This window comes from Spermophilus citellus, assembly GCF_964194105.1.
Source record: "Spermophilus citellus genome assembly, chromosome: 3".
Classification (NCBI taxonomy): Eukaryota; Metazoa; Chordata; class Mammalia; order Rodentia; family Sciuridae; genus Spermophilus; species Spermophilus citellus.
In genome coordinates this window covers 5,720,138-5,732,345 of record NC_138184.1, presented here as the reverse complement: position 1 = coordinate 5,732,345, position 12,208 = coordinate 5,720,138, and the positions used below count along the sequence as shown (strand labels likewise).

General features: G+C 53.4%; 1 protein-coding gene across 1 annotated transcript in view; it reads left to right on the top strand.

Annotated features, from left to right (window-relative positions):
* LOC308645577 (mucin-16-like) overlaps positions 1 to 12,208 on the top strand; it is a gene marked incomplete at both ends in the record, with an annotated part of 57,354 nt that overhangs the window by 38,766 nt on the left and 6,380 nt on the right. Inside the window, 26 exons of the mRNA XM_081287782.1 lie at positions 422 to 594; positions 727 to 762; positions 1,232 to 1,356; positions 1,514 to 1,581; positions 2,025 to 2,197; positions 2,330 to 2,365; positions 2,829 to 2,947; positions 3,107 to 3,174; positions 3,745 to 3,944; positions 4,051 to 4,086; positions 4,561 to 4,685; positions 4,845 to 4,912; positions 5,480 to 5,652; positions 5,785 to 5,820; positions 6,295 to 6,419; positions 6,579 to 6,646; positions 7,729 to 7,901; positions 8,034 to 8,182; positions 8,509 to 8,673; positions 8,831 to 8,898; positions 9,468 to 9,640; positions 9,773 to 9,808; positions 10,282 to 10,406; positions 10,566 to 10,633; positions 11,740 to 11,912; positions 12,045 to 12,080. Coding sequence (XP_081143908.1) covers positions 422 to 594; positions 727 to 762; positions 1,232 to 1,356; positions 1,514 to 1,581; positions 2,025 to 2,197; positions 2,330 to 2,365; positions 2,829 to 2,947; positions 3,107 to 3,174; positions 3,745 to 3,944; positions 4,051 to 4,086; positions 4,561 to 4,685; positions 4,845 to 4,912; positions 5,480 to 5,652; positions 5,785 to 5,820; positions 6,295 to 6,419; positions 6,579 to 6,646; positions 7,729 to 7,901; positions 8,034 to 8,182; positions 8,509 to 8,673; positions 8,831 to 8,898; positions 9,468 to 9,640; positions 9,773 to 9,808; positions 10,282 to 10,406; positions 10,566 to 10,633; positions 11,740 to 11,912; positions 12,045 to 12,080 — 2,795 coding nt within the window. The remainder of the gene's footprint in view (positions 1 to 421; positions 595 to 726; positions 763 to 1,231; positions 1,357 to 1,513; positions 1,582 to 2,024; positions 2,198 to 2,329; positions 2,366 to 2,828; positions 2,948 to 3,106; positions 3,175 to 3,744; positions 3,945 to 4,050; positions 4,087 to 4,560; positions 4,686 to 4,844; positions 4,913 to 5,479; positions 5,653 to 5,784; positions 5,821 to 6,294; positions 6,420 to 6,578; positions 6,647 to 7,728; positions 7,902 to 8,033; positions 8,183 to 8,508; positions 8,674 to 8,830; positions 8,899 to 9,467; positions 9,641 to 9,772; positions 9,809 to 10,281; positions 10,407 to 10,565; positions 10,634 to 11,739; positions 11,913 to 12,044; positions 12,081 to 12,208) is intronic.

The window sequence follows — 12,208 nt, the reverse complement described above, 5'->3', positions numbered from 1 at the left end:
TCCTGACCAGTCTCAACTTCTGTCCATCAGCATCACGAACCCTCGTCCCCTCCCTCCCTTCTTCCTTTTACAAGAAGGGCATTTCTTTTAGATGATGGATTCCCTTAGCAGGATGTATCTTGTGACAAACACACTTTCTAAGTTTGCTGCAATCCACAGCTCCATTTCTCCACCTGTCCCACCTGGGACCCACCTGTCCTTAAGCCATGAGGTTGCACTTTCATTTTCCAACTTCAAGAACATTTTCCCATCAGCAGACTCCTCTCCCAGGGTAGGCTGTCCAGAAGTCATGCACAGGATGACCAGGCTGACTTCCCCCACTTCCAGGGCCTTCTCATTTTCTCTGTCACTTTTCTGCCCTACTCAGAGGCATCTCTGGACCTTTCTCTGAAAATGCACTCATCCCCCCTGCTCTCCACAGGTCTGAGAAGGATGGGTCAGCCACCAGGGTGGATGCTATCTGCAGCTACCATCCTGACCCCGTGGGCCCCAAGCTGGACAGAGAGAAGCTGTACTGGGAGCTGAGCCAACTGACCCACGGCATCTCCCAGCTGGGCCCCTACGCCCTGGACCAGAACAGTCTCTATGTCAATGGTGAGCAGGGGCCACCCGTGCTGTGCTGTAGGGTAGACCCACGTCCTCCACGTCTGGGTGGGCTTCGTCCTTACCCACTCACACTTTCATATTCATTCTCCCCCACGCCTCTCTCCCCCTCTCCTGCTGCAGGTTACACCCACCAGGCCACAGCAACTACTCCCACTGGTGAGTGCACAGTGACCCTGTCATGGTCCCTTGACCTCCAGGGGGAAAGCAGCAGACCCCTGCCAACATCTCCAGCTGTCACAGAGGGTAGGATCCAGGTCACAGGCTGGAAAGCCAGTGGGATAGAGCTCAGCTGTGATCACCTTGTGTTGTTGCCTGGACACACACCAAGGTCATTAAATGTGGTTTGTGTGGAAAAACACACAAAAGTAAGTTCAACAACTCATAAAATATAGGTGTTTAATAAATTCTTTCATCAGAGCTTTGTAGCTTGCAGACCCTTCCCTCCTTTCTTGCAGCATGTGACAATCAAGGCTTCATTTAGACATTAGGCACCAAGAATCTTCAGCCATTTCAAACTTCTCAACTTGTGTGCTCCTTGGTGTAAAGAATGGCCTCAGACACTGCCTGCCCATATTGTCCACCCCAGACTGACTCAGGGGACCTCTCCTTTTCTCCCCTGATGCAGTCTCAGGACCTCCCCTGGAGTCCTTCACCCTCAACTTCACCATCACCAACCTGCGCTACGAGGACAACATGCAGCCCCCAGGGTCCTTGACCTTCAACACCACTCAGAAGGTCCTGCAGCACCTGGTGAGCACAGTACCTGTCCCACTCTGGTCCTGCCCACTGGAGCCAGCCTGCCTGTGTCCCACCCTCTGATGCATCTGTATCCTCCAAGACCCTCACCCACCAGTGGTGCCATTGCCCACCTCTCAGCTGACCCACTCCCCCTCTCTCTCCTCCACAGCTCGGACCCTTGTTCAAGAACACCAGTGTGGGTCCCCTGTACTCTGACTGCAGACTGACTTTGCTCAGGTGAGACTTAGGGTCACTGGTGCTCCCAGGCCCAAGCAGTGTGGGTGCTTCCTTCCTGCCCAACTGTCCTTCCTGTCCTCAACAGAGATGGTCTCAGAAGGCATCAGCACCAGCACCAAGGCCTCCCTTAACCCTTCCCCTTCTCCTCCTGACCTGTCTCAAATTCTGTTTAAATCCCCAACTCCACTTGTCCACCTGTCCCACCTGAAACTCACCTGTCCCCAAGCCATGAGTGGCATTTTTATTCTCCACCTTCAGGAACATTTTTGAGTCAGCCAACCCCTCTCCCAGGGGGAGGGTGTCCAGAAGTCAGTGCACAGGATGACCAGGCTGGCTTCCCACTTTTCCAGGGCCTTCTCATTTTCTCTGTCACTTTTCTGCCCTACTCACAGGTATCTCTGAACCTTTCTCTGAAAATGCACTCATCCCCCCTCTCTCCCCAGGTCTGAGAAGGATGGATCAGCCACCAGGGTGGACGCTGTCTGCACCTACCATCCTGACCCCGTGGGCCCCAAGCTAGACAGAGAGAAGCTGTACTGGGAGCTGAGCCCACTGACCCACGACATCACCCAGCTGGGTCCCTACGCCCTGGACCAGAACAGTCTCTATGTCAATGGTGAGCAGGGGCCACCCGTGCCGTGCTGTAGGGTAGAGCCCACATCCTCCCTGTCTGGGCGGGCTTCGTCCTTACCACTCACACCTTCATGTTCATTCTCCCTCTCGCCTCTCTCCCCCTCTCCTGCTGCAGGTTACACCCACCAAGTCACAGCCACTATTCCCACTGGTGAGTCCACAGTGACCCTGTTACGGTCCCGTGAGCTCCAGGGGACAAGCAGCAGACCCCTGCCCACATCTTAAGCTGTCAGGGAGGGTAGGATCCGGATCACAGGCTGGAAAGCCAGTGGGATAGGGCTCAGCTGTGATCACCTTGTGTTGTTGCCTGGACACACACCAAGGTCATGAAATGTTGTTTGGGTGGAAAAACAGACAAAGTACGTACAAAAATTATTAAAAAATGGAGGTGTGTGATAACCTATTTCATCAGAGCTTTGTAGCTTGCAGACCCTTCCCTCCTTTCTTGTAGCATGTGACAATCAAGGCTTAGTTTAGACATTAGGCACCAGGGACCATGAGCCATTGCAAACTTCTCAAACAATGTGCTCCTTGGTGTAAGGACTATGGCCACTTTGTCCAACCCAGACCTGACTCAAAGGTCCTCTCCTCTTTCTCCCATGATGAAACCTCAGGACCTCCCCTGGAGTCCTTCACCCTCAACTTCACCATCACCAATCTGCGCTACGAAAAGGACATGCAGCCCCCAGGGTCCTTGACCTTCAACACCACTCAGAAGAACCTGCAGCACCTGGTGAGCACAGTGCCTGTCCCACTCTGGTCCTGCCCACTGGAGCCAGCCTGCCTGTGTCCCACCCTCTGATGCACCTGTATCCTCCAAGACCCTCACACCCACCAGTGGTGCCATTGCCCACCTCTCAGCTGACCCACTCCCCCTCTCTCTCCTCCACAGCTTGGACCCTTGTTCAAGAACACCAGTGTGGGTCCCCTGTACTCTGGCTGCAGACTGACTTTGCTCAGGTGAGACTTAGAGTCACTGGTGCTCCCAGGCCCAAGCAGTGTGGGTGCTTCCTTCCTGCCCTCCTGTCCTTCCTGTCCTCCACAGAGATGGTCTCAGGAAGCGTCCGCTCCAGCACCAAGGCCTCCCTTAACCCTTCCACTTCCCCCTCCGTACCTGTGTCAAACTCTGTCCATCAGCACCACTGACCCTTGTCTCCTGCCTCCCTTCTCCCTTTTACAAGAAGGGCTTTTCCTTTAGGTGATGGATTCTCATACCAGGATGAATCTTGTGACAAACACACTTTCTACATTTGCCTTAATCCACAACCCCATTTCTCCACCTGTCCCACCTGGGACTCACATATCCCCAAGCCATGAAGTTGCATTTTTATTTTCAAACATCAGAAATATTTTCCCATCACCCGACTCCTCTCCCAGGGGGAGACCGTCCAGAAGTCAGTGCACAGATGACCAGGCTGGCTTCCCACACTTTCAGGGCCTCCTCATTTTCTCTGTAACTTTTCTGTTCTAATCAGAGGTATCTCTAAAACTTTCTCTGAACATGCATTCAGTCCCCCCTGCTCTCCCCAGGTCTAAGAAGGATGGGTCAGCCACCAGGGTGGACGCTGTCTGCACCTACCATCCTGACCCCATGGACCCCAAGCTGGACAGAGAGAAGCTGTACTGGGAGCTGAGCCAACTGACCCACGGCATCACCCAGCTGGGCCCCTACGCCCTGGACCAGAACAGTCTCTATGTCAATGGTGAGCAGGGGCTACCCGTGCTGTGCTGTAGGTTAGAGCCCACGTCCTCCACGTCTGGGCGGGCTTCATCCTTACCCACTCACAAGTTCATATTCATTCTCCCCTGCGCCTCTCTCCCCCTCTCCTGCTGCAGGTTACACCCACCAGGCCACAGGAACTACTCCCACTGGTGAGTGCACAGTGACCCTGTCATCGTCCCTTGACCTCCAGGGGACAAGCAACAGACCCCTGTCCACATCTCCAGCTGTCAGGGAGAGTAGGATCCAGGTCACAGGCTGGAAAGTCAGTGCGAAAAGTCTCAGCTCTGATCACCTTGTGTTGTTGCCTGCACACACACCAAGGTCATTAAATGTCGTTTGGGTGGAAAAATAGGTAAAAGTAGGTGCAAAAATTAATAAAAAATAGAAGTGTGTGATAAACTATTTCATCAGAGCTTTGTAGTATCCAGATGCTTCCCTTCTTACTTGCAGCATGTGACAATCAAGGCTTGGTTTAGGCATTAGGCTCCAACGACCCTCAGCCATTCCTACATCCTAAAGCAGTGTGCTCCTCGGTGTGAGGCCCATGGCCACAGACCCTGCCTGCCCACATTGTCCACCCCAGACTGACTCTGGGGACCTCTCCTCTCCCTTCCCTGATGCAGCCTCAGGACCTCCCCTGGAGTCCTTCACCCTCAACTTCACCATCACCAACCTGCACTACGAGGACGACATGCAGCCCCCAGGGTCCTTGACCTTCAACACCACTCAGAAGGTCCTGCAGCACCTGGTGAGCACAGTGCCTGTCCCACTCTGGTCCTGCCCACTGGAGCCAGCCTGCCTGTGTCCCACCCTCTGATGCACCTGTATCCTCCAGGATATCCTCACCCAGCAATGGTGCCATTGCCCACCTCTCAGCTGACCCACTCCCCCTCTCTCTCCTCCACAGCTGGGACCCTTGTTCAAGAACACCAGTGTGGGTCCCCTGTACTCTGGCTGCAGACTGACTTTGCTCAGGTGAGACTTAGAGTCACAGGTGCTTCCAGGCACAAACAGTGTGGGTGCTTAATTCCTTCCTTCCTGTCTTTCCTGTCCTCCACATAGATGGTCTCAGGAGGCATCAGCTCCAGCACCAAGGTCTCCTTTAACCCTTCCCCTTCCCCTTCCTGACCTCTCTCCGATTCTATACATCAGCATCATTGACCCTAATCTCCTCCCTCTCTTCTCCCTTTACTATAAGGGCATTTCTTTAGATGATGGATTCTCTTACCAGGATGTATCTTGTGACAGACACATTTTCTACATTTGCCTTAATCCACAAATCCAGTTCTGCACCTGTCACACCTGGGACCCACCAGTCCCCAAGCGATAAGGTTGCATTTTTATTGTCAAACATCAGGAATATTTTCCCGTCAGCCAACTCCTCTCCCAGGTGGAGGCCGTCCAGAACTCAGTGCACAAAATAATCAGTCTAGCTCTCATCCGTCAAGGGCCTCCTCATTTACTCTGTCACTTTTCTGCCCTACTAAGAAGTATCTCTGGTCCTTTCTCTGTAAATGCACTCATCCCCCTTTCTCTAACCAGGTCTGAGAAGGATGGATCAGCCACCAGGGTGGACGCTGTCTGCACCTACCATCCTGACCCCATGGACCCCAGGCTGGACAGAGAGAAGCTGTACTGGGAGCTGAGCCCACTGACCCACGGCATCTCCCAGCTGGGCCCCTACGCCCTGGACCAGAACAGTCTCTATGTCAATGGTGAGCAGGGGCCACCCGTGCTGTGCTGTAGGGTAGAGCCCACGTCCTCCACGTCTGGGCGGGCTTCGTCCTTACCACTCACACTTTCATATTCATTCTCCCCCGCGCCTCTCTCCCCCTCTCCTGCTGCAGGTTACACATACCAGGCCACAGCAACGAGTCCCACTGGTGAGTCCACAGTCACTTTGTCATGGTCCCTTGATCTCCATGGGGCAAGCAGCAGACCCCTGCCCACATCTCCAGCTGTCAGGGAGGGTAGGATCCAGGTCACAGGCTGGAAAGTCAGTGGGATAGGTCTAAGCTGTGATCACCTTGTGTTGTTGCCTGGACACACACCAAGGTCATTAAATGTCGTTTGGATGGAAGAACAGACAAAAGTAGGTTCGAAAATTCATAAAAAATAGAGGCGTGTAATAAATTCTTTCAACAGAGCATTGTAGCTTGAAGATGCTTCCCTTCTTACTTGCAGCATGTGACAATCAAGGCTTGGTTTAGGCATTAGGCACCAAGGACCCTCAGCCATTCCTACATCCTCAACCAATGTGCTCCTTGTTGTGAGGCCCAAGGCCACAGACCCTGCCTGCCCACATTGTCCACCCCAGACTGACTCAGGGGACCTCTCCTCTCCCTCCCTTGGTGCAGCCTCAGGACCTCCCCTGGAGTCCTTCACCCTCAACTTCACCATCACCAATCTGCGCTACGAAAAGGACATGCAGCCCCCAGGGTCCTTGACCTTCAACACCACTCAGAAGGTCCTGCAGCACCTGGTGAGCACAGTGCCTGTCCCACTCCTGTCCTGCCCACTGGACCCAGCCTGCCTGTGTCCCACCCTCTGATGCACCTGTATCCTCCAGGATATCCTCACCCACCAAAGATGCCATTGCCCACCTCTCAGCTGACCCACTCCCCCTCTCTCTCCTCCACAGCTCAGGCCCTTGTTCAAGAACACCAGTGTGGGTCCCCTGTACTCTGGCTGCAGACTGATTTTGCTCAGGTGAGACTTAGAGTCACTGGTGCTTCCTTCCTGCATCCCTGTCCTTCCTGTCCTCCACAGAGATGGTCTCAGGAGGCATCAGCTCCTGTTGAGTTCCTTGCAATAAAAACACTCAGGGTCACTCCAGGGGAAATGCTTCGTGAAATAAACACACAAGGGACCAGATACCTTTTTCTTTGGGGGTCCTGTGAGAGCTCCTCTGACTTTAAGGGTCCCCAGAAGAGAGAGAGTGAGCTCCTGCTTAATATTTTATTGAGGTAAAACCATTCAAATGAGAAAAGGGGTCAGGATTCAGGGGCTGAGTCTAGTTTCCTGATGTCTGCTGTCAGCAGGTTGACTGACATCTAGGAAGGACACACCCAAAGGCAGAGCAAGAGAAGGGACACACAAAGGGCATTTCCAAGGAACATTCTATTCCAAACAGAGAAATGGGGTAACATCACAAAGGAACAGGTGAGAGTAGCTCAATCCAGGGGCAACACACCTATTGTCTGAAGACAATTTTGCTATTTTGAGCATCGGGGCAGTCAATATCCAGGTCACTACAAAAGTGACCCACAGAGCCTCTTCTGATCTCAGGAAGGAAATGACAGTCACTCAGAGAGACCTCCTGTTGGTAGGCTCTAACAGGCTCTAGCCACAAGGCCTCCTTTAACTCTTCCACTCTCTCCTCCTGACCTGTCTCAAATTCTGTCCATCAGCATGACTGACCCTCGTCTCCCGCCTCCCTTCTCCCTTTTACAAGAAGGGCATTTCCTCTAGATTTGGATTCTCTTGCCAGGATGAGTATACTTTCTACGTTTGCTTTAATCCTCAACTGCAGTTCTCCACCTGTCCCACCCAGAACTCACCTGTCCCCAAGCCATGAGGTTAGATGTTTTATTCTCCACCTTCAGGACCATTTTCCCTTCAACCAACTCCTCTCCCAGGGGGAGGCCGACTAGAAGTCAGTGCACAGAATGACCAGGCTGGCTTCCCACCTTTCCAGGGTCTCCTCATTTTCTCTTTCACTTTTCTGCCCTACTCAGAGGTATCTCTGGACCTTTCTCTAAAAATGCACTCATCCCCCCTGCTCTCCCCAGGTCTGAGAAGGATGGGTCAGCCACCAGGGTGGACGCTGTCTGCACCTACCATCCTGACCCCGTAGGCCCCAAGATAGACAGAGAGAAGCTGTACTGGGAGCTCAGCCCACTGACCCACAGCATCACCCAGCTGGGTCCCTACGCCCTGGACCAGAACAGTCTCTATGTCAATGGTGAGCAGGGGCCACCCGTGCTGTGCTGTAGGGTAGAGCCCACGTCCTCCCCATCTGGGCGGGCTTCGTCCTTACCACTCACACTTTCATATTCATTCTCCCTCGTGCCTCTCTCCCCCTCTCCTGCTGCAGAATACACCCACCAGGCCACAGCAACTACTCCCACTGGTGAGTCCACACTGACCCTGTCATGGTCCCTTGACCTCCATGGAGCAAGCAGCAGTCCCCTGCCCACATCTGCAGCTGTCAGGGAGGGTAGGATCCAGGTCATGGGCTGGAAAGTGAGTGGGATAGGTCTCAGCTCTGGTCACCTTGTGTTGTTGCCTGGACAAACACCAAGGTCATTAAATGTCATTTGGGTAAAAAAAAAAAACAGACAAAAGGAGGTTTGAAAATTCATAAAAAATAGAGATGTGTAATAAATTCTTTGAACAGAGCATTGTAGATTGCAGATCTTTCCCTCCTTGCTTGCAGCAAGTGACAATCAAGGTTTGGTTTAGGCATTAGGCACCAACAACCCTCAGCCATTACTACATCCTCCACTGGTGTGCTCCTTGGTGTGAGGCCCATGGCCACAGACCCTGACAGCCCACATTGTCCACCCCAGACTAACTCTGGGGACCTCTCCTCTCCCTACCCTAATTCAGCCTCAGGACCTCCCCTGGAGTCCTTCACCCTCAACTTCACCATCACCAACCTGCACTACGAGGACAACATGCAGCCCCCAGGGTCCTTGACCTTCAACACCACTCAGAAGGTCCTGCAGCACCTGGTGAGCACAGTGCCTGTCCCACTCTGGTCCTGCCCACTGGAGCCAGCCTGCCTGTGTCCCACCCTCTGATGCACCTGTATCCTCCAAGACCCTCACCCACCAAAGATGCCATTGCCCACCTCTCAGCTGACCCACTCCCCCTCTCTCTCCTCCACAGCTGGGACCCTTGTTCAAGAACACCAGTGTGGGTCCCCTGTACTCTGGCTGCAGACTGACTTTGCTCAGGTGAGACTTAGAGTCACGGGTGCTCCCAGGCCCAAGCAGTGTGGGTGCTTCTTTCCTGCCCAACTGTCCTTCCTGTCCTCCACCGAGATGGCCTCAGGAGGCATCCGCTCCAGCACCAAGGACAACCTTAAGCCTTCTACTTCCCCCTCCTGACCAGTCTCAACTTCTGTCCATCAGCATCACGGACCCTCGTCCCCTCCCTCCCTTCTTCCTTTTACAAGAAGGGCATTTCTTTTAGATGATGGATTCCCTTAGCAGGATGTATCTTGTGACAAACACACTTTCTAAGTTTGCTGCAATCCACAGCTCCATTTCTCCACCTGTCCCACCTGGGACCCACCTGTCCCTAAGCCATGAGGTTGCACTTTCATTTTCCAACTTCAAGAACACTTTCCCATCAGCAGACTCCTCTCCCAGGGTAGGCTGTCCAGAAGTCAGTGCACAGGATGACCAGGCTGACTTGCCCCACTTCCAGGGCCTTCTCATTTTCTCTGTCACTTTTCTGCCCTACTCAGAGGCATCTCTGGACCTTTCTCTGAAAATGCACTCATCCCCCCTGCTCTCCACAGGTCTGAGAAGGATGGGTCAGCCACCAGGGTGGACGCTATCTGCACCTACCGTCCTGACCCCGTGGGCCCCAAGCTGGACAGAGAGAAGCTGTACTGGGAGCTGAGCCCACTGACCCACGGCATCTCCCAGCTGGGCCCCTACGCCCTGGACCAGAACAGTCTTTATGTCAATGGTGAGCAGGGGCCACCCGTGCTGTGCTGTAGGGTAGAGCCCACGTCCTCCACGTCTGGGTGGGCTTCGTCCTTACCACTCACACTTTCATATTCATTCTCCCCCACGCTTCTCTCCCCCTCTCCTGCTGCAGGTTACACCCACCAGAGTACAGCTAATACTCCCATTGGTGAGTCCACAGAGTCCATGTCATGGTCCGTTGACCTCCAGGGGACAAGCAGCAGACCCCTGCCCACATCTCCAGCTGTCAGGGAGGGTCGGATCCAGGTCACAGGCTGGAAAGTCAGTGGGATAGGTCTCAGCTCTGATCACCTTGTGTTGTTGCCTGGACACACACCAAGGTCATTAAATGTCATTTGGGTAAAAAAACAGACAAAAGTACTACAAAAATTAATAAAAAAATAGAGGTGTGTGATAAACTATTTCATCAGAGCTTTGTAGCTTGCAGACCCTTCCTTCCTTGCTTGTAGCATATGAGAATCAAGGCTTCATTTAGACGTTAGGCACCAAGGATCCCCAGCCATTGCAAATTTCTCAACTTGTGTGCTCCTTGGTGTAAAGACTATGGCCACAGACACTGCCTGCCCACATTGTCCACCCCAGACTGACTCAGGGGACCTCTCCTTTTCTCCCCTGGTGCAGTCTCAGGACCTCCCCTGCAGTCCTTCACCCTCAACTTCACCATCACCAACCTGCGCTATGAGGACGACATGCAGCCCCCAGGGTCCTTGACCTTCAACACCACTCAGAAGGTCCTGCAGCACCTGGTGAGCACAGTGCCTGTCCCACTCTGGTCCTGCCCACTGGAGCCAGCCTGCCTGTGTCCCACCCTCTGATGCACCTGTATCCTCCAAGACCCTCACACCCACCAATGGTGCCATTGCCCACCTCTCAGCTGACCCACTCCCCCTCTCTCTCCTCCACAGCTCGGACCCTTGTTCAAGAACACCAGTGTGGGTCCCCTGTACTCTGGCTGCAGACTGACTTTGCTCAGGTGAGACTTAGAGTCACTGGTGCTCCCAGGCCCAAGCAGTGTGGGTGCTTCCTTCCTGCCCTCCTGTCCTTCTGTCCTCCTCAGAGATGGTCTCAGGAGGCATCAGCTCCTGTTGGGTTCCTTGCAATAAAAACACTCAGGGTCACTCCAGGGAAATGGCTACGTGAAATAAACACCCAAGGGACAGAGATAACTTTTACTTTGGGGGTCCTTTGAGAGCTCCTCTGACCTTAAGGATCCCCAAAATGACAGAGAGTAAGCTCCTGCTTAATCCTTTCATTGAGGTAAAGCCATTCACATGATGCAAGGGGTCAACATTCAGGGAGCTGTGCCTAGCTTCGTGATGTCTGAGGTCAGCAGGTTGATTGACATCTAGGAAGGCCACACCCAAAGGCAGAACTAGAGAAGGGGACACACAAAGGGCATTTCCAAGGAACATTCTATTCCAAACAGGGCAAAGGGGTAACATCACAAAGGAACAGGTGAGCATAGCTCAATCCATGGGCCACACACCTACGTCTGAAGACAATTTTGCTATTTTGAGCATCGGGGCAGTCAATATCCAGGTCACTACAAAAGTGACCTACAAAGGCTCTTCTGATCTCAGGAAGGAAATGACAGTCACTCAGAGAGACCTCCTGTTGGTAGGCTCTAACAGGCTCTAGCCACAAGGCCTCCTGTAACCCTTCTACTCTCTCCTCCTGACCTGTCTCAAATTCTGTCCATCAGCATCACTGACCCTCGTCCCCTCCCTCCCTTCTCCCTTTTACATTTCCTCTAGATGATGGATTCTGTTGCCAGGATGTATCTGTGACAAACACACTTTCTACATTTGCCAAATCCCCAACTCCAGTTCTCCACCTGTCCCACCTAGAACCCTCCTGTCCCCAAACCGAGGTTGCAATTTTATTCTCCACCTTCAGGAACATTTTCCCATCAGCCATATAATCTCTCCCAGGGGGAGGCCGTCCAGAAGTCAGTGCACAGGATGACCAGGCTGGCTTCCCACCCTTCCAGGGTCTCCTCATTTTCTCTGTCACTTTTCTCCTGAGAGGTATCTCTGAACCTTTCTCTAAAAATGTACTCATCCCCCCTGCTCTCCCCAGGTCTGAGAAGGATGGGTCAGCCACCAGGGTGGATGCTGTCTGCACCTACCATCCTGACCCCGTGGGCCCCAAGTTGGACAGAGAGAAGCTGTACTGGGAGCTGAGCCCACTGACCCACGGCATCACCCAGCTGGGCCCCTACGCCCTGGACCAGAACAGTCTCTATGTCAATGGTGAGCAGGGGCCACCCGTGCTGTGCTGTAGGGTAGACCCACGTCCTCCACGTCTGGGCGGGCTTCGTCCTTACCCACTCACAAGTTCATATTCATTCTCCCCTGCACCTCTCTCCCCGTCTCCTGCTGCAGGTTACACCCACCAGGGCACAGCAACTACTCCCACTGGTGAGTCCACAGTGACCCTGTCATGGTCCCTTGACCTCCAGGGGACAAGCAGCAGACTCCTTCCCACGTCTCCAGCTGTCAGAGAGGGTAGGATCCAGGTCACAGGCTGGAAAGTCAGTGGGATAGGT